We start from the raw sequence: 27,912 nt of genomic DNA, 5'->3' as shown, positions 1-27,912 counted from the left end.
TCGTAAAGTTTGAGTAGTTAAAGGTAGAGTGAATATAGTAAGTGGGTTGTTGTCTTAATTGATATGAAACTGGATTAACTTGTCGGATGATGGGAAAGAGACCAATTTCAGGATTCCAAATTCAGCCGGATGTCCCTGGTAAAGAGCCACACCTTTTGCCCAGGATGGTACTGCGGGATCTCCTTCGACAGGGCATCTGTCTGGATATTTTGAAGGTGTGTGGCTCTTTGTAGCTAGTGGTGAGCTTCGTGCCAGACCCTCTCACTCTCTAGTGGTTGATGGCTGGTAGGTTACCTCCGACGGTTCTTCTGATCAAGGGAACAGGGCACTTGTGCATGCATTTATGATGTCTAGATTAGATTATTGCAATGCTCTGCTAGGTGGTTGCTCTGCATCCTCAATAAATAGGCTACAAATAGTGCAAAATGCACCTGCTAGAGTTCTTACCAGGCCGTGAAAGTTTGACTATATAACCCCAGTTTAAGCATCTTTACACTGGTTACCAGTTAAATTCTGTGTTGAAAACAAAATACTGCTAAGTACTTATAAAGCGTTTAACAGTTAAGCTCCTGCATATTTATAGATGCGGTGTGTATTAATTTTACTGTATTATATCAAAAGAACACCTTAATATGTTCGTAGACCTTTAGAAAAAATGCAAATATATTTATGTATTATATATATTTAGGTTTGTCCAATAAATCTATGCTTTAGCCAGTTATTCCACGCTGAAATATGCGTTCCGTGTTGGAATGTCTGTTTTTGTCTGTGTGACCCTCTCCGCTGACGATTTACCCACTAGTGTATTTCAAGTAAAGTTTTGTGTTTTGAACAGCTGCCTGTGCTTGGGTTCTCTATGTGAATGTCCCTAAAACCTAATGGTATGTTTAAAATAGAAAATGTTTGAATTAACTTACCTACTGGTAAAAAAGAAATCAAACATTATTCTCATTGTCCGGTTAAAAAGGCAAGTATTTTGTTGTTGCTACAGTACGTAAGATGGGGACTTGTGCAGACTCTACTATTTTTAGGTCACTAATCCTGGGACCTATACTATATAGGGTATGCATTGATTTCACTTTCCCACATGAACATGCCGGGACCCGCCCCCCTTGAGCTCCAGGACACGTTCCCCTGAGTGGTAAAACACGCAGCAAAATGTCTGATGAGAACAGGAGAATCAAAGAAACCGGGTATAAAACATGCAATTATTTGATGAAACTACAAGCAGCTGGATTCGACTTGATCCCTAGGACGTCTCTACGTTATACATTGGATTCAGGTTTTTCTGGACACAGAAAAGGTGCGAGGAATTGCGTTTCCTGGTATTGTAAGCAGTTATTTTGCTGAGTGTTTTACCACCCAGCAGGGCACGCTCCAGCAAAGTGACGACACCTCCATACCCTCTATACTAAGAACCTAAACAGTACGGTTGAGCTCCCATCTGCTCTCAAAGAGATACACAACTTTCTGTTCAAAAGTAGACAGTTATATGATGTTTATTTAATAATTAGTAGTATCCAATATAGGTACAAATTAAGGCACATCTGTAAACTAGAGCTTTTAAAATTCTGATCCTTCACTTGTAACAATAATTTCTAATTAGGACTATGTAATAAATTAGCAACACCTAGTCACAGACTAATTTAAATGTTAGAGGTTTCATGATCAAAAACAACTTTCACCGACATATTAAAATATATTGTGTTGTTCAAAAAATATGTATTGTTCTGTCTCAAAGTGCAATGTTTAGTTTTGGAACAATTTCAGTATAGCGGGCAATTCTCACTATGAACTAGTTGCTATTATCATGGCTGTAATTGGCATATTGGCTGTTTCTTAGTATTTATAAAGCAAATATTCTGAATTACAATACTCTACATCCCTAATCCCACCCAATATATACCTTAATCTGACAATTTCCTTACTAATAATAAGAAACAAATTAAGAGTTTATTGGGGAAAAAGTCGTAGTTAATAGTTTGTTAATAGTGAGAATTGACAACTATACTGAAGTGTGACCATTTTTTTTGTTAAGACATTCGTTTGTTTTTGAAAAGGACTTAAATATCCTACTTTATCAAATGTCTAGTCCTGGTTTAAGATCATCTCTGTCCAGGAAAAAGGTCAGTTCATTTAAGGATAAACAGAAAAAAGCATGTCTTCACAACTGTATAAATATTGGTCCCAATACTATGGCAAATCCAGTAAAATTACAAAAAATTGAAGATTGTAAAGATAGTGAAGTCTTTATGCTTGTTTCCTCAAAAAAAATGTTGTCAGTCCTCAAAATCAAATATCTCTGCCTCTTTTTCTTTCCAGAAAGCAAAACTACGGTCAATATATTTGCATATATCTTCATTGCTAAGACTAGTAAAATCAGCACTGTTTCTGGGGACATCACCCTCATCTGGAGTGGGTGTTTGAACAATGACTTTAGGAACCTGCCTAGTTTCTACCGTGGGTGTCTGTTCTGAGTGTTCAAGCCCTGGTTGACCTGATCCATCTCTAAAAAATGTCACTTTGATGTCTTCAAATCCATCCTTCCATTCTCGGTTCCCAGCCTCAATGTCCTGAATTACAGTCTTGTGGAATTCCCGAACAGTCTCCCAGGTGAAGCGGCCCACATGGTCAAAAACTTCAAAACACAAAAGGTGTCTCATTTTCCTCTCGTCTGGTGGTAAATCCAGCTCCAGTATGTGAAAGTAACCAAGCATGAAGAGATCTAAAGTCAATGTGTCATAGCCAACAGGAGATCCATCCACACGAGGCAAGAACTGCTCTGGTGAGTAAATGGCCTGTTGCCGGTTTAGTCTTCGGATTTGCCGTGATGGGACAAATGAGATCATGCTTCTCCAATTCCCAATCATCTTGTTGATAGCACTTCTCTGCTTAAAGAAGTGTCCTAATTTGCGATTCTCCATGGTTGTCTTTTGAGGAACATCCAAGCTAATCTTACGTTCACACTTGGGTTTCTTAGATATCTCCAGTGAGTCAACGCTTTGCTTCCTCTGTGCATTTCGCACAGTTACAGTATATGCTGATTTCTTCCAGTGACCAAGGAACAAGACCACAATGCGTTCTTTTCGCAGGGTTGTACTTTCCATTACACTGCTGATGTTAATATGTTCTGTACCTGATTCATTCATACTTTGGTCAGCCTCAGGTCTTTGTACTTGAAGGACCTCATCCAATGCATTCTCAACTGGCTCCTGCTCTTGTTTACAGAATGACTCTGTGCTCCCTGAGCCTTCTAATGAGGAAGCATTCTGATTCTCAAAGTTGGACTTTAGATTCCTCACCGAGACGCCAAACTGATGAATCTCATTTTCTATTTTCTCCCTCCTGCCTCTCTTTGGGGCTTGTCTCTCTGAAGCCTGGGAGAAGACATTTACAAGCTCAGTGTTTGGCATTTTGCAGTAAGGCTGGTCTGTTAGGTTGGTCATGAGCAGAGACATACTCTTTACAATGCCTGAAATGCGGTTACACCAAACAGGCAAGTGAGTCTGTGTTGAGAGGTTTCTGTACTGGGTGTTGACAGTGTAGTTGACTATGGGTGCCGGGAGATTGTTTCGAAGTTCTTCGGCCAGACGAGCAAGTTCCATTTCGTAGCCTTCTGAGTTTTTTTGCATGGACACATTCTCAATTTGTTTCTCCATATAAATGAGGTCATCCTCTGTTAGAAGTTCTCCAAATGGGCCCAGGATGGCATTGTGTGCCTGGGAATATCTCCAGCTATCCATCTTTGCATATCTACAACCATTCTCCTGTTAAAGACAATTTAAAAGAGCATTCAATTCTAAGCTGTTCAGAAGAAAGTTCTTTCAAACATAAATTACCTCATCACATAATATCAAACAGAAACAGAAGACATTTCCTGCAAGATTTCTCACCTTCATCCTCTGAGTTTCCTGCTCAAATAAACGAGATTGTAGCTGTCGTACCATCACCTGTCTCTTCCACTCTGCTATAGGTCTTCCCTTCTCATCATGCATGGGTACCAGGTAATCAATATCAGACAAATTGGCCTCCTCTGTGGGTAACACCACTATTTTATTCTGAGAGAAAACAAGAGCATTATGCATTAATAGGCAGTTTAAAATGTGCCATGCATCATGACAAAATAACAATTGAATCCTATTATGGCTATTTACTGTAGAAAGTCTTGATTTTTAATCTAATAGAATAAGTGTACATGCTTGATTGTAAAAAAAGACATTACTTCATGTTACATTACTGAAGTAACTTCTGTCTCTTTAGAGCCTTTCCAAAGTGCAGAGTCTACGCTAATTGGTCAAGCTGGTTCAGGCTGATATGATTTGTAGCCCACCCAGAGCGTGTTTCATTTACATCTAATACCTTACCATTACTGTGAGGTTCAGCTTCAGCTTTCAGTATTTGAAATGTATAAGTATTTGTGTATTTTTTTTTATAAAAGAGCAATTATTGCAAAAGATAAAGTTTTAAAGGATTTATTAGGGCATGGGGTGATCACTGACTGTGATCTTTTCATAGAAGGAGTGTGAATTTTTATTCACATATCTTAAAGCGATTAAAAAGCTTGAAATTTTAATCTTGTGAAGGCGGAAAAAAATGTTCTAAATCACCTAAACCAGACCTTGCTCCCTTCTTTGTGTACTGTATGTCTTGATATGGAATTATTATGAGGAATATTTCAATGCTGGACTTTAAAGAAATAGAACACTGTCATTCTGATGAATTGCTCAATGTAGTTCTGGAAATGTTTTTTTCTGTTATAGATAACATCTTTATAGAGAAATTTTACCTTTGAAATGTTTGTTAGACTTTGTTTTGATCACACAGCAAGAAATTAAACAATTGAAAAGCATAATATACCCTTTAACTCGGACACATGCTACATTGATTTTTATAAAATAAATGAAGTCAGTAGACAGACAAAGTTTTAATAAAAGAATGTATATGTTAGATTTTCTAACAGAAATGGTGAAATCGGCTGTCAATCCAGTTTTCTTAAGGCTGCCAATAGATTTTACATCTCCCAGTTTCATTTCACCCATTAACAGTCTCCCTTTCTCTGGTGCCTGCTTACTCGCAGGCATAGTGGAGTTAAGGTTCTTCACCACTGCAAAGACAGAAAAAGAGCATAACAAAAACATTATTTGTTACGGTCATCTGTTATGATTATGTTCTGATCATATTCACAAATGCTGTTTGCTATTACTCATCGAAGTGGAATTAAGCCATTCAGTGAAATTAAGAAAGGATATAAAATAAATAATGATAGCAGTTCTCACAAAATTTTGTCAGCATTGCATAAAATACAAGTAACGTTGGCTATCACAAAGTTCCTTAAGGCTTTCTCACCTGTGGTGGCCTTGTGGACATGCTGAACAGTTTTCCCATGTGAAGTAAATGATGAGGTCGAGGTGACTGGGGGGTTTGTGGTGGAAGGTGAAGATGACATAGAGGGAGGGGGGTAATGGGCTTGTGGTGAATCTTCTATGTCTGGATACTGGGGTTGAAGAAAATGGAAGTCTGTGTAATCACTTACAGCACAGTGTTCTGGTTTAATGGATCATAATCACACTGCATTAAAACTTAGTAAAATATGGTTAATTTTTAAGTATTATATACATGCTTGTTCAACACTTTCACAAGAAAGGCCAGATTTTTTTCAATATATTATATAATTTAAGATAACATTTTTGGCACATTAACATCAGATTTATACAGTATACCATATATTTAGCCGTTGTTGAGCTTTTATAATACAGTAATAAATATATACTTAGAATTCATTCATTGCCATGAGTTAGGTGCTATGTTTAGCACAGTTACAGGCTATGTAGATTATTCAAAATGACTTTTAAAAAACACAGATACTTTTGACATAAACAGAATGCACTGAGTCAGGTCACAAAGTTTTAGAAGCGAGCTAATGACTTGCTTTTAAACTAAAACATACAGAATGTATTTATGTATGACAAATACTTCTTATGTGAATTACCTTTAGGCTGTCCATGTTTCTGTGTGCACTGGTGATCTGTCTGTAATAATCTGAGCTGAGTTGCTCTGACACAGTTGATTTCTCTCTTAGTTCTTCCTCTATTGTGCAGTTCAGCTGAGATATTCTGTTGAGCTATAAAAATAAGTGTTTTTTTATTTAGCAATATCACACAAGAAAGAAAAGGACATCGGTGTGTATGTGTGATGTGCGTTTAAAAAAGTGACAGAGAATGAGAGTGCAACTAAGTGTGTGATATTTCTAACATGTATCAAGAATTGTTCACTAAGAAAATCAGTAACTTTGGTGTAGTATTGTTTTAATGGTTACTGTCACAGAATGATATAAAACATTGTTTCAGTACTGTTCTGGATGTACAGAAAACATGAGCTAAGTGTTCTATAATTTTAGGTGATATTTATAACTCAGGTTATGTGGCATCAAAGCTAACGTCTCGGTAACGACTGTAACCTTTGTTCCCTGTTGGAGGTTGTGTTGAGAGACATAAGAGGAGAGGAATTTAAAAAGGCAATGAACTTGGCGAATGGCACTTGCACGCCAGTCTCTGCCACTTGCATACAGGTATAAAAGGAGATTCATTCATTCATCTTTTTGGGCTGAGGAACCTGAGAGACATCTCCTGGTCGCTGCAGCGGGGCCCGCGAAGCGAAGTGGCTGTCGGTCCTTTCAGTCTGTCTCTCGACATTGTGTTAAGAGACAGACTGGGGTCCTACACGACATGCCACAGCGCTAACCGCATCATGAGCTCAAGCGGAGCTACACAGACTAGACTATCGTGTCACAAGTGAGCTCTACCTTGAGACATAATCTTCCAGTGGAATCGATAACTGCACAGGACTGTGCAGGACCTGTGCAAGGAGGCTCACTGGGGGGGAAGGCGTACTTCCGCTTGTCCCGCAGCAAGCTGTGTGCTACAGCATCCTTGCGGAGGGGGCCCTCGCACAGGGAGTACCAAAGCAAGCAATGGGTGGAGTCCGGGGAGGTAATCAGGTCGACCTGCGCCTGGCCGAACCACTCCGATATGAGGCGGACTGCGCAGGGATGGATTCTCCGGTCTATGCGGAGCATTGCCTGATGAGAGAACGCATTGGCTGTCTGGTTCAGGTTGCCCGGGATGAAGGTGGCTCGCAGGGACTTCATCAACCGCTGACTTCAGAGGTGGAGGCGACTGCGAGTTGTGACATCTGCCGGAAGCATACACTGCCTTGATGATTGACGTAACACGGTAGTCTGATGGGATTCATACCTATTTTTCAAGGTGGCTCAGTCATGTGAATTCCTATGTCCTACGCTCTCATTCATATGTTTTGTTACAATTTTACTTTCCCTGTAACATTAGGTTCAGGGGCGGGAAAAAGATAGCCATTTATTGTTTTTTTGCCACTTCGTGTAACTCGCGTTTTTAGCAAGATTCGCCTTTGCTGCTGTGATTTTGGGGTAAGGTAAGGGGGTGGGGTTTGGGGGTGGAAGGGACCTAGGGATGAGTTACTTATAAATATATACATTTAAATACACACGCAGTCTGTGTATTGAAAGTCACACAAAAAGAAAATTGTGAACACCATGTTGTGAACAGCCATGAACATGAATTAATAGATTCCAAATTTCGTGTCTATGCAACAAACTGCCTTGAGACTGGGTTGGCATAACAGAGTATTACAATGAAGTAGCACAGAGATGACATATTTATGTAAGCCAACTCTGAAGTTTGCATGGCACTGGTTCCCTCACCCAAAAGCCTATGGATTTTTTCCATAGACTTTTGGAAGATTGCAAAAATAATATCCGGGATTTACAAATGTTTATGATTATTAAATATATTTTCTAAAGTGCTAAAATGCTAACTCTCTTTTGCATGCAAAAAACGTCATCCCTGCCAAACTTTAATATTAATGCAAACACAGTTATTAGCGGTATGTCTTATTATCTTCTTAACAGTATTGTTTTCTCCGGTGACATATGAGAGTTACAGTTAAAGGGTCCCAAGCTCGGGGGTGGGGGGTAAATTGTACCTAAACCCAGCATCTTGATCCTGCTTTACCAGAATGAAAAGGCATACTATATGAAAACATTTAAAACAGCCCTGATGAAATTTTTAAACCTTATTAACTCCATGCAGAATGCATATCAAATGTAGGTAGCAAAAGGAATTTAAATGCATTTTAAATACACACACACATGCAGAGAGTATCACATAGCATCAAATGGAGCACTGATAATGTTTGCCACAGCATGCTATTTTGCTTTGTCTTCATGAGGTGGTCCTCCCAAATTTCTTCTTGCATAGCACTTTGATGTCCAAACAGCATTTGTGCTGTGACACGGTTTGCCCAAACGCAGGAATAAAATTTCCCAATTGTTGTGAGTAATGTGAATCCTGAATATGAGAATTGGAATGTCTTCCCTTTGTGACCCTTAGCAACAGTTCAGTTCTTCAGTCATTATCAAGATGCATTTTCCTGTTTGTGAACGTTTAATCAAAGCCAGTGGACACCATGGCACATTTGATTTATCATCTGCTTAAGTTAAGGCAGTGGATGCTGGAGCAACACAGTCCTCCCATTCTTTACTCTTGTTCAAAGACCACACAAACGCTGGGAAGATGGGACTACAGAAAAAGCCCTAAATCCATTTGATACTATACTAAAGCCCCAAGTAAAATGATAGACATTTAGCGAAGATCAGCTTATATATAGCTTCTTCTTGCAAACACAGAGTTGTGCTTCCGGGTTGTCAGTCAGAACATCGGCGTCTGCCCTCATCGAATGCGCATGCACCATTGACTGAAATGACAGAGGAGAATATATAAATTAAAGTCATTATATTTGTTTATTTTTCACATGAAAAGCATTATATCATTCTCGTTTGGCTCTCATCGGAGGCGGTCGCATTTTCACTCTCCCCGTCCTTGCCCATATCTTCCCTGCTTTGTCTCCTGTCTTGTCTCGTCTCATCTATTGAGAGACTCTCTCTGCACTGCTCTCGAAACTTGGAAATTATGGATCTGATCAACTGGTCACTTAGCGCAATTGACACCATTTTCTCGACGAGAAACAAAGGTTCGGGTGAACCTGAATGCCCTGACGGAACGTTCGCAGCTGGCTACACGATGGACGCGTGGGAGAGATGGCGGATCGTGTGTCTGGCGGCTCTTTCCGTGGAGGACATTGAAGATATCTACCTTTTCGGAAACATGATAACAGGTATTATGCTGATTGGATTATGCTTTGCCCTGGGTTATCGAAAAATTCTTAAAATGGGAACAGCTGTCCAAAGCCTCACAAAGCTTCCCGTTTTGACGGAGGCCGTGGGAAGAGCGGTCAGCATTGAGACTGAGACTATTAATCGCAATATGGATTACATCTTGAAAAAGCTCACGGCTATGGAAAGGAAAATTGATGATGTTAGAGACCAGAATGGACAAAGAGAGTAGCCGTGGAATTGGAATGCGGTTTACTCGCCTCAAGACGAAACAACTGCAATCTTATCTTTTCGGCCCCCCTTGAACCAGGATTGGCCTTGGCTGAGGCTGATACTGGAGAAACAACCCTGAAGGGCAATGTGGCGAGACGCTCTTGCGTTCCCTCCCCCATCATACACACACACACAGACTTTTGGACCTTATCGCTCACACAGACACACACACAAACACAGACTCTGACCAATTCCAAACCTCCGTCGCTTTGACCCGCCAGCTTGGCAAGCGGGTCTGTGTTAAGCGCCGTAATGGCTGCAGGACCGGATGGCTGCTTGCCGAAGCTGGATTATCTTACCCTGTTGCAAGTCTTGTCTATGGTGTATTATGTCAGCGGTTCTAAATCCTGGTCCTCGCGACCCACCGCTCTGCATATTTTGTGTATCTCTCTTGTTTAACACACCTGATTTAAATCTCTAGCTCATTAGAAGAGAGCTTAATGAATGAACCGCGTTCCGATTGACGTGTTCCCTGAACTGTGTTTATTGCTCTCTACTCCCTGCACACATGAAATCGCCTGACGTTAATTTAAGAACACGAAGAACAAAATTTACTACGGAAGATTGAATGGTAATTTAACCGTAATTTTGAGATTTGCGCAACATTATCCACATTTCGAACGGGATGTATGGCAGAATATCTAGTGATGTTTACTTCGCAGGGCTCTTATGGGCGTATTAAACAAACCTCCGAAGCGGTAGGAGAAGCATACAAAATATGCAGAGCAGGGGGTCGCGAGGACCAGGATTGGGAACCGCTGTATTATGTGTATCTGTTTTTCTCTCCACTTCCCTCATGTTTGCTGTATTCTTCTTCTTAAATCCATTTCGTTACACTGTACTTGTTATATGTGTAATGACAATAAATTGAATCCAATCCAATCCAATCCAATTATCGTCACTTCAAAAAAACCCACTCAAGACACTATGAGTGGATGGACCAATTTAACGATGTCTTTAATACTTTTCTGTATCTTGACAACACCCTGCTGGGGTGTGGCTTCATTTAGACCACTAGGTCCGGTTAGAGCTATGCCATTTGGATGGAATGCCTATTCTTCACCTGGTGGGGCAAGAAGGGAGGCAGAAATAGCACGCTGACCCACCTAGGAGGGGGGGAAAGTTGCTTTCGCAGACGTACGGCCAACTGGTTGCCGGTCTTACCTGTTGGTACCATGCAAGACTCGGGCTGACACCGGTTCTACGCGGAGACTGTAGAACCTTGCGAAGATGTTGGGAGTAGCCCCACCTGCATCCCTGCAGATGTCTGCCAGAGAGGCACCCTGAGCCAGTGCTCACGAGGAGGCTACACTCCGGGGGGAGTGTGCCCTCACTGCCAGTGGGCACGGGCGATCTTGGGACCGGTTCGGTGTAGCGACGGCCTCCATGAACTAGTGCTCCATTCTCTTTTGGAGACAGCCCTCCCCTTCTGCTGACCTCCAATACAGACAAAGACCTGCTCAGAGCTCCTGAATCTTCGTGTGCGGTCGAAGTTCAGCCGCAGCGCGCGTCCTGGACACAACACGAATGGGGTTGGGTCTTCCTCTCCGGTGAGGGGCACATGCAAGTTCACCTCCTGGTCCCGAAAGGGAGTGGTGGGGTCTTTGGGCACGTAGCCGGGCCGGGGTATCAGGATAACGTCAGCGTTTGTAGGTCCGAATTCTAGGCAATCCGCGGACACGGAGAATGCATGTAGGTCCCCTACCCTCTTGATGGAGTCAAGCGCCGCCAGGAGAGCTGTCTTCATCATAGGATGAGAAAACAGTGTCATCTCACAGAGGTTCGAAACGGGGCCTCTTGAGGCCCGCCAGGACCACATCGAGGTCCAAAGGGGTAAGGAGCCTGGACATGGCCGATTCAGCCTTCTCACGCCCCTTAGGAACCTAATGACCAGGTCGTGCTGTCCCAGAGACTTACCAGCGACTTGTTTGAGATGCGCAGCAATGGGGCTACATAGACTTTCAGTGTGGAAGGAAAGAAATTACTCTCAAGTCTATCTTGTAGGATGGACAGCACATTCCCTATCGCAACCATCTTTGTTTCATATAGACTGTGGCTATAAGAATAAAAAGTAAATGGCATGATAAAACATCAGATTGATTGATTTAACATTATTTATTAAAAAATATTGTCCGAATGCCGTAAACCTAAGGAAAACACTGTTATGTTAACACAATAAACCTTTTGTTAGCGTGATGCTAACATCATTAGCATGTTGCAATCATGTTGATAACGTGATAAGTATGTGGGTAACATGATTTTAGTATGATACTATGTTGCTAGAATGATACTCCATGCCACGAGTGAAACGAACCAACCCTCATGTCTCTACAATGTTCTGGTGAAGAGATATAGTCTTATTAAATGGTTGCTAAGTTAACATGTTAACAGGACAAACCGTGCGGGACAAGTTACGTGCCAAAGTTTTGTAAAGTGATTTAGAATAGTTGAATAATTATTTTAACTAGACGGGTAGATTTTCTGAAGAAAATGTGAGTAGTTCTTTCGTGGCAAATCTCAGAAGCTAATATCAAGTTTAACATCAAATTACTGTTATTACTATTACTTACATGAACTGCATGTTACTATCATGAGGCTAACATGATTAGATTATTGCTAGCATGAAGCTAACACAATAACCATGTTACTAGCATGACGAAAAAAGGATTAGCATGTTGCTATCATGATGTTTACACATTTACCTCATTAATTGCTTGATGTTAACACGATTACCATCTTTGCTAGCATGATTAGCATGTTGCTAGTATGATACTCCAAGTCATGAGTGAACCGAACAAACGCTATGTCTCTACACTGTTCTGATACAGAGATATAGGTATTATTAAATGGTTCCAAGCTAACCTGTTTGGTTGCTATAGACGGGATTTAGCATCTCCCAATTGATGATACTCGAAGACTGTGAGTGAAACAAACCAACCCCTGGAACTCTACTATGTTCTGATGCAGAGATATAGGAATTGCTAATTGGTTGCTAGGCTAACCTGTTTGGTTGATATGGACGTGGCTTGGCATCTCCCAATTGATGATACTCTAAGCTGCAGATGCAGAGAAATTAATTCATGCATTCATGACATCAAGACTAGCAGCCCTATTACAAAAGCTCCAACTGGTTCAAAATGCGGCAGCTCGAGTTCTCACACGTACAAAAATGTATGAGCATATAACCCCGGTTTTGTCAACCTTGCACTGGTTACCTATAAAGCATCGCATTAACTTTAAGATCTTGCTTATTACCTATAAAGCCCTACATGGTCTAGCGCCGCAGTATTTGAGTTAACTTCTATTGTATTACAGTCCTCCATGTGCATTACGCTATCAGGTGTCCTCTCAGTTGGTAATACCTAGAATTTCAAAATCAAGTGCAGGTGGTAGATCCTTTTATTATCTAGCGCCTAAACTTTGGAATATTCTTCCCTGCACTGTCCGGGAGGCAGACACAGTCTGTCAGTTTAAATCTAGACTAAAGACGCATCTTTTTAATCTCGCATACACTACACTTCCATAATATTAATCCTCAGAGGATTTAGGCTACATTATTTAGATCAACCGGAACCAGGAACACATCCAACAACAAATGATGTACTTGTTGCATCAAAGAGTGCAGAACAGTACTCTACTCTCAGCCAGTCTTGTCTCTTTGTTCCAAGGGTACCGCAGGATGCAGTTCATGCCCAGACCTGATGGCAGAGCTGAGAATGGGAAGTGATGACCTGACAAGAGCTGAGATGATAGATCTGGATAAAGGACACGGCGACTTGACGCGATTTCACTACAAAATTTCAAATGCTATTAGATTGTTAATGATAATCTTAAATCTATTATTGACCTTATTAGTACATTTATTTATTTTTTATTTAGCCTTGTCGTGCAAGCACTGTTGAGCTTGTGCATAGGCAGCAGATTTTGCCAGAGGGGAACTGGAATCCCCTGGTTGGGCCTGGGTTCTCCTGAGTTTTTTTTCTCAATTGGAGTTTTGGGTTCCTCGCCACCATTTGGATACTGTTTTGCAGTGGCCGGGGGCTGCTTTAGAATTTAGAAGATTTACATAATTAATATTGGATATAGGAATTTATAGTCTGTTTAAAATTTGAACTGTGGTTCTCTCTCCTTTATCTCAATTGTGTACTTTAACTGTGCGTGTGAGCGAGTGTGTTTGCGTGTGTTTGTATATGTCAATGTGTGTAAGTATGTATGCGTATTGTGTGTGTTGAATATTTGTATGTCTGTCTTTTGTTTTTTCACCTTTTTCTTGTTTTAACAGGTATATGAACTTAGTTGTTTTACTTATAATCAATTTGTCTCATGTACAGCTGCTTTGTAACAATGAAAATTGTAAAAAGCGCTATATAAATAAAGATGACTTGACTTTACTTAAGCAGTGAGTGAAACAAACCAACCCCTGGAACTCTACTATGTTCTGATGCTGAGATATAGGTATTGCTTAATGGTTGGTAGGCTTACCTGTTTGGTTGCTGTGGGCGTGGCTTGGTATCTACAAATTGATTATTCTCTAAAACAGATGCAAAACGAACCAACACCCATGTCTATACGATGTTCTGATGAAGTGATATAAGTCTTTTATAATGGTTGCTAAGTTAACATGTTTTCTTGCTAGGGGTGTGGCTTCGTAGCTTAATAAAGTTCCTGGGATACTGTTTGGTTGCCAGAGTCAACTGAGCCCCACCCCTTGTCTCTATATGAGGTTGAACTACAAATATATTCCATATTGGCCATTTCTAACGCCTTATAAGGCCATCTTTCCTGCCCCATTACAAGTCAATGGGGAATTTTGGGTGGGTCTTACGCCCATGTCGTTACAGAGACTTCCATCCTCATCAAATGTGGTTACCCGCATGTTTCTACGAAATCCATTTTTTTAATCCTTAGTTTGCTTGCTAAAATATTGCTAACACGGTTATTATGCTGCTAACATGATGTTAACATGATTAACATGTTTGCTAGCATGTTTAACATGTTGCTAGCGTGATGGCAACAGAATTAGCATGTTGTAAACATGAAGGTAACACAATAAGCAAGTTATTAGCATGAAGCTAATATGATTACCATTTTACTAACACACCATTTTTACTAGCATATGTTTGCTACCATGGTTGCTAGGCTAACCAGTTTGGTTGCTATGGCCGTGGTAAAAGTGATGCTTTGCTTCGCAAGCACCACTGAAAATAAGCTAAGATAAGGTAACAGTATGTTGGCTTTGTCATGCCAACATCATTAAATGGTAGTCAATGGTGTCCCAGTTTGTTTTCAACAGAATAAAAAATATACAATATTTTACTACTATGGTAGTGGATGAAGTTTGTTTTCCTACATTCTTCCAAATATCTTTCTTTATGTTCAACAGAACAAAGACATATACAGGTTTGAAACAACCCGAGGGTGAGTAAATGGTGACAGAATGTTTGGCTGAAATTAAGTCTGCACTCAGAATTAAAGAAGAAATTCAAATTGTTCAGTTTTCAAGCCTTAAAACAGTGAACTTACACTGCAATAAATAATAATGAAATAAATACACAACATACATATTATAGACATAGCATGACAAACATCTTAGAAACCTGTAATAATGATGTCATGAAAACATTTTGAGTTTTTATTATTGAGTAACCTGGTTTTAAGTTATACTGTAATAGTAAAGTAACCACAAATCCAGAAATATGTAATTATGTTAGAATTATCAAAGCATGTCAGAAATTTACAACTATTGGAATACACTATAGCTCAAACTATACACATCTAGCTTTACAAACACTTAAGACAAAAAGCACAAAGAGTTACTTAAGAGTTACTTACAAGCTACCCTTTTGGTTGGTATCAACGCACACAGTATCTGATCACTGTGTGCCAATAGACGGCAACACGGAATCAGAACACCAAACCCACAGATGGCTTAACTCCATCCACACCATCCCAACAACTTGCTTTAACCCAACAGACAATAAACAATAAACTCTAATAGGAGAGTGCAATTAATAATTCACACAGTGGATTGGGTAGCTGGCAATGTCACTAATGAAGGAACAAACCAATAGGTACATGTAAACCAGTGGTGTAGTCCTAACAAAAAAAGTGGTGTACTATACTATACAACCATAAACCCGACCTCAAATGGCCAAAAGACAGGGGTCAGTGTGTTTGTTTGTTTTTCTAGTAGCATATTTCAGTTTAATACATATGCGTAATTCATCACTTATGTTTTAAATATAAAGCTATAGAATTGTAAAAAAAAAATGGTGGAATGAGGATGGAAAAACAGCTCTATACCAGTACTGTTGACCACAATACAATATGTTTACAAGGCATCACATCTTTTTAACACATCACGTATCACATATTATTTTAAATGTAGAATAAATGTATAGCAAGGAGGTTTAAAATGACTGCAAAGGGAATGAGGATACAGGGAAAATTTAAGAATTCTGACTTGTGCTATTTTAAACAGTATTGCTATGGAAGTGCTTTGTTTCAATTAATCATGGGTCATATAAAAAAGCTTGTAAAAAGCTGTGACAGAAAAATGTGTGATGCACTCCAATATCATAAAGATATAAAGCAGCGCTAGAGAACCTCTGATTTCTGTGTCGATCTCTCTCGAGCCGGAGGTCCGGTGTCCTGAAATTTCATGCTTCTCGTCAGATTATCCTACCAGGCATTGCGCACATCAACTTTACGTCACTATTATTCGCTATAAAATCATCCTTTCTGTTTATTAGGACTGTCAGTCAGCACCCTTTAAACCAGCATCGACTAAATGTGAGCAGTTTTATCGATATTACCTGACAGCTTCGTTGGGACTATATCCGTCACTGACAGGACGAACTCGCCGGCCAACACTGGATCTAATATAAAGATCTGAAAACGATCGTGCTTTTGACCAACTAAAACCTGGTCTTAATGTCTACAATGTAAAAGAATATAGCTGCAAGCAGTGACGACGGGCCCAATAAATCAGTGCAACTGCCACCCCCATGGCATCAGGAAAAGGATGCACAAGGGGCACATGCAGTAACCCTTTTGCAATCTAGTTATAATGGTTACAGAAAGTATTACACTGATACATTAAGAGTGTGAGACACAGAGGTAAAGTGAGATCGGTTGGTCAGTTATTTGAGCCAGAAGATTCAACAACATTTTAAATGTTAGGGCTTGGCAAGTTAATGCGTTATTGTCGCATTAACACATTAATTAATTAATGCCGACAATTATTTTATCGTGCTGTGACGAGTCACCCATGGCACAATCAGCGTCGCCACGGAGACAGAGACAATCAGCGCGGCACAATTGTCGGTCGTTACCACCTGATGCAAATTCTCAGTGGCTACAAAAGCCGCTTCGCAAACAGAAGAAGGTGAGCAACGTCTCCCTCAGAGCTGAATGCTACTGACTGCAGTATCTTATCTGTCTTTACAGGATCCGACGCTTAACGACCGGCAGCACCGCTTATCTAGGAACCCGGAAGTAGCCGGATCGAAGCAGACAGTCTTACAACGCCTCGGGAAGAGGAAGGAAAACTACCCCCCCGAGACGTTACGCCAGCCCGCATCGGGACAACCCTACAGATACTTTTGACAGTCACCATACTTTTCAATAAAATACCCTTCGGGGGTGGTATATTGTACTTCCGGTGTATGTGTCGTTGCTTCGCCCGTCACACTTGCATTAACAACGTTTTTTTAAGTGTAATTTTATTTCAAAAGTCCGTTGCTCACTGGCTCTGAACTGTGAAGACGAACCATAGGTCACACGAGGGGTGGGATGTTGATCGGTATTGTCTTGGGCTGGGCATCGCCACGCTTCTCAACCAATGAGAGCATTTGGGGTTGCTGAAGTGCACACATGAACCAGAAACACCAGATCTTAATGGTGAAAGGTACCGGGGTGTTAAATGGAGATTTTGTTGTAAATCTCTTCCAGATGGCCAAGTTGATAGAACCAACCACTCCATTTAGTCGGCCATGTGTTCATCTATCAGTGCCCTCGCCTCAAAAGATGTAATATGGGCAGGTGTAAGAGGCTTATTTTATGCAATTGATGATAAAACATATGGAAATAAATGTACAAAATCACCGCAGAATACAAAAAATCACCGGCTAAGGCAAAAAACTATAACGAATTGTCTTGCGTGTGTTGTATACAGTGTGAGGCTAATGCAGATAACATGTTTAAACTTGCACCTCTACAGAGTCAGAGTTCAAACTACTAAACTAGAGTTCTCCTTCACGTCTTCTTACAATGAAACGGACGGATAAACACAAAAGTATGTCAAAATTCCCATAAATGCAAGGGTCCATGTAAATGTAGTCTATTTATGAACGTTAACAGCTGGGAAACCAAAAGGACACGTTACAGTATATTAGATCCGAATATCTGTATAAAGCACTCTTAAAGGGGCAGCAGCATAAAGATAAAATAAATAAAGATATATGTTTATAATGTTCACCAAACAATAAAGGATGGGCCCAAAACACACATTCATATTTAAGGACTTGTGTTCTCCTATATGAATTGTTAAGATAAAGAAAAAAGTATCATACAATAATAAGTTGTTAAAGATGTGGTTTAAATACAGTAGACTTTACAATTTGTGTTGAAATAGTGTTAAAAGAGAGTTTATGTGTAAGCAATAACATCAATAATCATTATTTGTCATGGTTCGACGTGGCAGAACCCAAAAAACACTACAAAAGGAAAAAACACAACGCAGGATAAACTATAAACAAAAACAAGACAACTGACCGACTACACTATGAAAATAAACACCAGTACAAACACTAAACTGAACTTACTAGACACTGAGTACAAGAAATTAGAAGACAAGGTCATAAACACAGCGCAACAGGATACAAGAACCACCATAACATTCACAATGAACGCGCACAGAACAATGAACAGGAGGGTGTTATAAAGGGGAGACAGACAAAGGATAATTAACAAGGACCAGGTGTAGGGGATAAAACACTGATGGGAAAGCTAACGAGACGAAAAGGGCGGGAAACACAGACGCAGACCGGAGAGAGAGTATAGAAGGCCCCTCTGGAATCTATCTCTCCCTCCACACAATTTAAGGCTATGCCATGACTCCGCTGCAAGAACAAGAATAACAATGGCATGATAGTGGAATCATGACATAAGCCCCCCCTTAAATTAACACCTCCAGGTGTTCATTAAGGGGTAGACTAACAAGACAAGACTGACTGGGTAACAGACAAAAACCAGACAGACAAGGTGAGCAAGTAAAGGGGCATACAAGAAATAACAATCAATGGGTTCGGGTGGGACAATAAAAATAACAAACAAGGGAGTACATGAGGGTGGATATCCACAAGGGGTGGGGCTGGGTTGGGGAGTCTTAGCCTGCGGGGGCGCGCGAGAGCTTTTAAAATAAAAGTGCACAATACACTACCTTTGAATTAACTATTACATTTTATGCTTAAAGCTGTCATAACACACGCAGTTTCTGCCAATCTCATATTAATCTTGAGTATTTATAAAAGTATTATATCATTTATAAAAGATAAATTCAGTCTATGATTATTTTTCTGAAAAATTCGTCCTGGGGCATGTGGGGGGAAGAAATAAATTGTGCGTACACAATAGCCTACATCATCACATTATCCTTGTATAACTATTGATTCACTATAAGTTTGTGTTGCTTCATTATGCACACACGCGCCGATTGCAAACAAAACACAGACACATGACTAAGTTTAACCAACATTCATGTTTTTTACCCTAATAAGCCTTTGGCCAGAGATATCTTAGACCTTATTGAGTCCTTTAATTTAAAGCAGTTTGTGGATAGCCCCACTTATCATCAAGGACGTGTTTTAGATTTCATGTGGTCTACCTGTCTCAAACAACAAACTGTAATATACTGCAGCCAATTTTTGACCACATGCCAGTTTCATTTGATTTTTGTTCTATTGGTAATCCGAAACCAAATGTCCCAACATGTCAATGTTTGTCAACTACCCCTTTAACTATTGAGTTGTTTTCAGATGCCTTTAACAGCATTGACGGGGACTATTCAGTGTCTTCCTATGGTCTGAATGCTGATGAATTAACCTCTCTGTTTTACTCGACCTGTACAAATATTTTGAATACAATTGTTTCGGTCCCCTCCTTGAACTAGAGATAGTCGGGATCAGCTCTACGCACAGCTTGGGCTCTGGAACCACACTCCTCGAGGGATTATGGACTCTTCACCACTCTGGAGTTGCCCATGGTGAAAGGCGGCGGGCTGGTCTGGGTTTGTTTATAGCCCCCCAGCTTAGCCGCCATGTGTTGGAGTTTACCCCGGTGAACGAGAGGGTCGCTTCCCTGCGCCTTCGGGTCGGGATAGGTCGCTCACTGTCGTGTGCGCCTATGGGCCAAACGGCAGTATAGAGTACCCGGCCTTCCTGGAGACTCTGGGAGGGTTGCTGGAAAGCGCCCCGACTGGGGACTCCGTCTTTCTGCTGGGGGACTTCAACGCCCACGCGGGCAACAACAGTGATACCTGGAGGGGCGTGATTGGGAGGAACGGCCCCCCTGATCTGAACCCGAGTGGTGTTCTGTTATTGGACTTCTGTGCTAGTTACAGCTTGGCCATAATGAACACCATGTTCAAGCATAAGGGTGTCCATCAGTGCACATGGCACCAGGACACCGTTGGCCGGAGGTCGATGATCGACTTTGTGGTTGTTTCATCTGACCTACGGCCGTATGTCTTGGAAACTTGGGTGAAGAAAGGGGCGGAGCTGTCAACTGATCACCACCTGGTGGTGAGTTGGATCCGATTGCGGGGAAGGAAGCTGGACAGACTCGGCAGACCAAAACGTACTGTGAGGGTCTGTTGGGAACGTTTGGCCGAATCCCCTGTCAGAGAGATCTTCGACTTCCACCTCCGGCAGAGCTTCGACCAGATCCCGAGGGAGTCTGGAGATATTGAGTCCGAGTGGACCATGTTCTCCACCTCCATTGTCAACGCGGCAACTCGGAGCTGTGGCCGTAAGGTCTCCGGTGCCTGTCGAGGTGGCAATCCCCGAACCCGGTGGTGGACACCGGAAGTAAGGGATTCCATCAAGCTGAAGAAGGAGTCCTATCGGGCCTGGCTGGCTTGTGGGACTCCGGAGGCAGCTGACAGGTACCGACAGGCCAAGCGGACTGCAGCCCGGGTGGTTGGGGTGGCAAAAACTCGGGCCTGGGAGGAGTTTGGTCAGGCCATGGAGAAAGACTATCGGTCGGCCTCAAAGACATTCTGGCAAACCGTCCGGCGCCTCAGGAGGGGGAAGCAGTGCCCTACCAACGCTGTTTACAGTGGACCGCGACCGGGAATATCATCAGGCGGTGGCGGGAATACTTTGAGGATCTCTTCAATCCCGCCGTCACGTCCTCCATTGAGGAGGCAGAGGCTGAGGGCTCGGAGGCGGACTTGTCCATCACCCGGGCTGAAGTCACCGAGGTAGTCAAGAAACTCGTCGGTGGTAGGGCACCGGGGGTGGATGAATTCCGCCTTGAGTACCTCAAGTCTCTGGATGTTGTGGGGCTGTCTTGGCTGACACGCCTCTGCAGCACCACGTGGCGGTCAGGGACAGTGCCCTTGGACTGGCAGACCGGGGTGGTGGTCCCTCTTTTTAAGAAGGGGGACCGCAGGGTGTACTCCAACTATCGGGGATCACACTTCTCAGCCTCCCCGGGAAAGTCTATGCCAGGGTACTGGAGAGGAGAATCCGGCCGATGGTGGAACCTCGGATCCAGGAGGAACAATGTGGTTTTTATACCCTCTCCAGGGTGCTGGAGGGTTCATGGGAGTTTGCCCAAACAATCCACATGTGTTTAGTGGATTTAGAGAAGGCATTCAAAGGCATTCCTGCATCTTGTGGAGGGTGCTCCGGGAGTATGGGATTCGGGACCCTTTGCTAAGGGCTATCTGGTCCCTGTACGACCGGAGCAGGAGCTTGGTTGGCATTGCTGGCAGTAAGTCAGACTTGTTTCCGGTGGATGTTGGACTCCGGCAGGGCTGCCCTTTGTCGCCGGTTCTGTTCATAATTTTAATGGACAGAATTTCAAGGCGAAGCCAGGGGCCGGAGGGCGTCGGGTTTGGGACCACATGATTTCATCTCTGCTCTTTGCGGATGATGTTGTCATGCTGGTCCCATCAGACCAGGTACTTCAACATGCACTGGGACGGTTTGCAGCTGAGTGTGAAGCGGCTGGTATGAGAATCAGCACCTCCAAATCTGAGGCCATGGTTCTCAGTCGGAAAAGGGTGGCTTGCCCACTTCAGGTAGGTGGAGAGTCCCTGCCTCAAGTGGAGGAGTTCAAGTATCTGGGGGTCTTGTTCACGAGTGAGGAAAGGATGGAAAGCGAGATTGACAGACGGATCGGTGCAGCTTCTGCAGAAATGCAGTCGCTGTACCAATCCGTCTGTCGTGGTGAAGAAGGAGCTGAGCCGCAAGGCGAAGCTCTCGATTGACCGGTCAATCTACGTTCCTACTCTCACCTATGGTCATGAGCTGTGGGTCATGACCGAAAGGACAAGATCCCGGATACAGGTGGCCGAAATGAGCTTTCTCCGCAGGGTGGCTGGGCGATCCCTTAGAGATAGGGTGAGAAGCTCGGTCACTCGGGAGGAGCTCAGAGTAGATCCGCTGCTCCTCCACATCGAGAGGGGCCAGCTGAGGTGCCTTGGGCATCTTTTCCGGATGCCTCTGGACGCCTTCCCGGGAAGGTGTTCCGGGCATGTCCCACCGGGAGAAGATCCCGGGGAAGACCTAGGACACGCTGGAGGGACAATGTCTCTCGGCTGGCCTGGGAACGCCTCGGTGTCCCGCCGGAAGAGCCGGAGGAAGTGTCTAGGGAGAGGGAAGTCTGGGCATCCCTGCTTAGATTGTTGCCCCTGCGACCCGGCCCCGGATAAGCGAAAGAAAATGGATGGATGGATTGTTTCGGTTAGGTCTGTTCAACTTAAACCTAAAGTTCATCCATGATTAAATGATATCACTCGAGCTGTCAGAACTGGATGCAGGAGGGCTGAACGCTGGTGGAAGAAAGAATAGGCTGCAAATGTGACATGTCCTGTGAGAATGCTTGCCATGCAAGAACTGGGATGTTTTCAGCTTCCAGGAATTGTGTACGCTGTCTGCCATCTGCCCTGTAAAGTGAAAACCGGGATTCATCCGTGAAGAGAACACCTCTCCAAAGTGCCAGACACTCGAGCTCGAGTTCTGTCAACCTTGCACTGGTTACCTATAAAGCATTGCATTAATTAAAAAATATTCCTTAATACCAAAAAGCCCTTCATGGTTTGGCTCTGCAGTATTTGAGCAAACTTCGATTTAATTAGAGTCCTTCACGTGCATTACGCTCTCAGGCATCCTGTCAGTTGGTTATACCTAGATTTTCAAAATCAAGTAAGTTACCACAGTAAGTTTATTTATTTTTTATTTAGCCTTGTTGTGCAAGCTCTGTCGAGCTTGTGCAGAGGCAGCAGCTTTTGGCAGAGGGGAACTGGAATCCCCTGGTTGGGCATGGGTTTTACTGAGTTTTTTTTCTCGATTAGAGTTTTGGTTTCCATGCCACCGTTTGCATACTGTTTTGCACTATTTGCCTGAAAGGGGGGGGCTGCTTTATAATTCATATTTTTAAGTTTTACATAATTAGTATTACATATAGGGATTTATAGTCTGTTTAATATTTGACCTGTGTTTCTCTCTCTTTACCTTACAATTTTTTACGATCGCTATGACAACTTTTTCAATACTTTTAACAATTTTGCTAAACTCTTAAACAAAGTTAGCACAACATCTGTCTGTGAAAATAAAAAAATGCTTGAACTTCTTTTACACACAAGCTCAACCAAGACCAAAACAATGAAATTTAACTTCCAAATTTTCATATGCTTTCATACTGTATGTCAGAAAAGATAACATCATGTTCCAAACCTAACTTGTAGGCTAAAGTCAAAGTGAACAGCTGTATATACAGCCAACCAGGTGTTGGTTTTCGGAAAATTTATCGTAGTGCCGGCTCGCTTCATGACGGTTTTAGTGTGTTTAAGGGTGATTGAGAAGAATGAGGGGGAAAACTGTATGTCAGAAAACGAAAGGTCTTGCGTTGGGTCGAAATATTCTCGCCTCTTGTTTGTCACATTTTTTCACTCCCCTTCCTTGCTCTTATTTTCCATGCTTTTTCTCTCGTCTTGTCTTGTCTCGTCTCATCTATTGAGACACTCTCTCTGCACTGCCCTCCAAACTTGGAAAATTATGGGTTTGATCAACTGGTCTCTCAGCGCAATTGACACCTTTTTCTCGACGAGAAAACTGGTTCGGGGAACCTGTCTGACCTGACGGAATGTTCGCAGCTGGCTACACAATGGACGGGTGGGAGAGATGGCTGATCGTGTGTCTGGCGGCTCTTTCCGTGGAGGACATGAAGATATTTATCTATTGGAACCATGATACCAGGTCTTGTGCTGTTTGGATTAGGCTTTGCACTGGGTTATCGAAAAATTCATAAAACGGGAACAGCTGTCCAAAGCCTCATAAGGCTGCCCGTATCGATTGAAGCTGTGGGAAGAGTGGTCAGCATTGAGACTGAGACTATTAATCGAAAATATGGTTGTTATCAGGGAGATCTTAACATTTTTGGGAAGGAAAATTGACAGTATCAGAGATCAGAACTAACATTGACAATGAGGGTTGCCGTGACATATTGGAATTACGGTTTCCCGACTAAACAAATCACAATCTTATCTTTTCGGCTCCCCGGTTCCAGCAACAGCCTTGGACAAGAGCAGCTGGTAAATTAACCCTGTGAGAGCACTGCAGCGAGACGCTCTTGCGTCCCTCCCCCACTCTAAAGACTTAGAACTCACACACACAGACTTTGGCCCTTATCCCTCCCACTCCTCCGTAGCTTTGAACCGCCAGCCTGACAAGCGGGTCTGTGAGCAGCGCCGTAATGGCACTGGACCGGATGGCTGCTTGACGGGCTGGATTATTTTCCCTGTTGCAAGTCTTGTCTATGGTGTATTATGTGTATCTGTTTTTCTCTACACTTCCCTCGTGTTATGCTGTATTTTTCTTCTTAAATCCAGTTATATGTGTAATGACAATAAATTGAATCCAAATCCAAATCCTATATTTCGTTGAGTGTGACATAAATTCCCCCGGACGCATTAAGCCGTAAAAGGAATCAATACGTAGGAATCAAAAAGCTTGCTTCGAAGGGATTCTATAAGTCTGTGCAATATTGATAAAGTGATTGGCTTGCGTCTATCTAGATGGCTGCACGAAGAATTGCTCATGCCTTTGAGCAACAGACACACTGAGGGATTGGTGAAAAGACTCGGATGATCGTTATTATGATACCTTGCGTAAAATTGGATTCCCGCCAATAGTCTACGGATGGAGGATATTGTCTGGTTACAGTTCTCGTATTTATGGACTAGGAAAGAGCAGACTGACGAAATCATGATGGGAAATAGGGGAATTTGGAAGGAGAAGGAGAACATGTTAAAATGAGACCAGGCGGAAGTGTATGCCTTAAGTGTTGACGGAGCAACGCCTTTAGACATGTAATGTCCGACCGATTGTCGTTTGGGTGCAGTTCGTGCAGGCATAGGTAGACCTGTTCACCTCCCTGAACAACACCCATTGCCCGCTATGGTACTCGCTGTTTGAGGCCCCAATCGGCACGGATGCCCTAGGAACATCCAACGAAGAGGAGCATCAAGTGCTACTAGTTGCGCCATACAGGCCCAACCGGATTTGGTTCTCAGAGGTAATGCTCCTGACGACAACTCCCCCCTGGCCGATTCCCCTGACAAAGGGCATGCTTTCTCAGGGGAAGTGCACTTTGTGGAATCCAAGACCAAACCTCTGCAACCTCCATGTCTGGCTTCTGGACGGGACGAAGATATCCTGAGTGCCCTACCCCCTGTGGTGGTTGAGACCATCACTCAGGCTAGGGTGCCTGCCACTAGTCGACTGTACGCCTTTAAGTGGCACATCTTCTCATCCTGGTGCTCTTCTCTAAGACAAGACCCATGGAGGTACTCGATCGGGAACATGCTGCCCTTCCAGACAAGCATAATCTCTCCCCTTCCACTCATCACGAACCAGTGGCTGGAAAGTCTCTGGGATAACACGACCTGATCAAAAGGTTCCTAAGGGGCGCGAAAAGGCAGAATCCACCTCGTCCGTGCACCGTGCCCTCTTGGGACTTCGATATGGTCCTGGTGTGCCTTCAGAGGTTCCCTTTCGAGCCCCTGGGAGACAAGCTCTTTCTCATGTCTCGATGAAGACGGCTCTCCCAGTGGCGTTCCCTTCTATCAAGAGGGTTTGGGACCTACAAGCATTCTCCGTGTCCATGGATTACCTAGAGTTCGGGTTGTGTCCAGTATGTGCGTTGCGCCTTTACTTTGACCACACACAGAGCTTTAGGAGCCCTGAGCAGCTCTTTGTCTCTCCTGGAGATAAGCTAAGGGAAGGGATTGGCGGACTGGATCCTGGACCGCTGGCAGTGAGGGCACACTCCACTGGGGTGTAGCCTCCTCTTAGGCACTGGCTCAGGGTGCCTGCAGAGCTGCGGGTTGGGCTACACCCAATACCTTCGCAAGGTTCTACAGCCCATCCGTCGGTTTTGACAACACGTCTCGTTCCCTCCATCATGGAACAGAGGTTATATCCTTAACCAAGACATTTATTAGCCATAATTTTCTCTTAAAAGTAATTTGATCCGTCCAACAATTAGCATGGCCTTTCATACTAACTTGAATAAGAAAAAGAATCCTAAAACTTAAAATAAGTATCAAAAAATTCATGTAAATGTTACTTTTTTACAAATTATAATACACTAATTTCATGTAAAACACAAAACTGTGATTAAAAACACTTAACATGTGAGACTGTCATAACCCTGCCACAAGAATAAAAAAGCTCAAAAAGGTGATGCAGGATCATGACGCTACCCAATCTTTTCCAGAACTGATGTCACTTCTAGAGACTTATGGTTCATGGTGTAGGTCAGTGGTTCTCAACTCTGCCCTGCGAGATCCATTTTGCTGCTGAGTTTAGCCCGAACTCTGATATAAAACACCTGAACAAGCTAATCAGCGTCTTTAGCAATAGACGCGTTCAACTTAATGCGGCGCTGTGCAAATTTATCAGCGTATGACATTTAAGTACCGCAAGAGCAATTAAACTGCAGATTGTTCGGTACGGATTTGAATCGCTCTCACGGTACTTTAATGCGATATGCCAAACAATCTGTGCAGCCCAATATTAAGTTGAATGCGTCTGTTCCTGAAGTCACTGATTAGCCTCAACAGGTGTTTAATCAGAGTTGGGGCTAAACTCTGCAGGAAAATGGATTTTGCGGGCCAGAGTTAAGAACCACTGGTGTAGGGTCTGATCGGACCAATGGTTACCATTTGGTATCATAAAACACAACAAGCTCTCAGGAGGGCCTCTAACCGGCGCCAACGAGTCTGGTCCAACTGCCCTATCTTTACACCTTCATCACTGACCAGGACAGATTCCAATACTCTCCCCTGGACTTTAAAGGAGGTTCGTGGGGAAGGAAAGGGCTGTTCACCAAATTGAGAAAATCAATGTGGCCCCCAGAGACTGAGAACCTCAAATTCTTCCAAAGGAATTGCTCTTTCTCTCTCCTTAGCCACAGAAGAATGGTCTAAAGTGTAAATACATGCATCTCCACATTGTATGCTGGTACCCCATGTTATCCTGCCTCACCTATAACCTCAAAGGCATGTGTGCTCAGTTGTATTCTGTTTATATTTACATTCTTGAACAAACTACAGGTTAATCTATTATAACCCTTTCATGTTTCATATCTTAATGTTTCCCTCTTCATTCCTTAAATGATGGTGTATAGCACAGTAATGTATTTTACACCATACTCATTTTATGTTATTCAAAGACTATTACAGCTCCAAACTTACAGGCAACCATTAATGCAAATGAGCTAGTGAGCCGGACACATAAACATATTTTCGTGCCCAAGATCATCTCATCACATTGGATCGCCCACCTTGGAGGGGCGTGACTCCACCAAGGTTAAAACATCTGTGCACAGAGGGAACCACGCTCGCTTGTGTTCGTTCATCCTCTTGAGACCTGCCTCTCTCCTTGGAAACAGCTTATTCCGGCAGTTTGCTTCAGCTAAATTCGTTCTACCTTCGTCAGCCAATCCGATTCTAAGAAAGAACTGACCGATTTACCCGCTTGCTTTAAACCCATCAGGACTCTGAAACCTTCATCAGGCGCACCAGAACTTGTCCCAGCACACCCAAGAAGCCAATGCAAGTATCTGATCTATTTCTAAATAGCTGCATTTAAGCTTAGCCCCTTTTGCCCTTGTCCAAGAAGTTTGTCCTTGATGGTTTA

The 27,912-nt window shown here is 42.7% G+C and overlaps 1 protein-coding gene across 1 annotated transcript in view; it reads right to left on the bottom strand.

Moving 5' to 3' along the window:
• Nucleotides 1-1,538: 1,538 nt before the first annotated feature.
• The window catches only part of espnla (espin like a), a 50,457-nt gene continuing 24,083 nt past the window's right edge, over nucleotides 1,539-27,912 (bottom strand). Inside the window, exons 6-10 of the mRNA XM_056750633.1 lie at nucleotides 5,990-6,121; nucleotides 5,347-5,494; nucleotides 4,959-5,104; nucleotides 3,894-4,058; nucleotides 1,539-3,767 (exon numbers count right to left, since the gene is read on the bottom strand). Of these exons, the coding sequence (XP_056606611.1) occupies nucleotides 2,280-3,767; nucleotides 3,894-4,058; nucleotides 4,959-5,104; nucleotides 5,347-5,494; nucleotides 5,990-6,121 (2,079 nt within the window). The 3' untranslated portion in view covers nucleotides 1,539-2,279. The remainder of the gene's footprint in view (nucleotides 3,768-3,893; nucleotides 4,059-4,958; nucleotides 5,105-5,346; nucleotides 5,495-5,989; nucleotides 6,122-27,912) is intronic.

The sequence above is a fragment of the Triplophysa dalaica genome, chromosome 6, assembly GCF_015846415.1.
Source record: "Triplophysa dalaica isolate WHDGS20190420 chromosome 6, ASM1584641v1, whole genome shotgun sequence".
NCBI lineage: Eukaryota > Metazoa > Chordata > Actinopteri > Cypriniformes > Nemacheilidae > Triplophysa > Triplophysa dalaica.
Note: the sequence above shows the minus strand (reverse complement) of the source record. Positions and strands in the feature narration are given on the sequence as shown.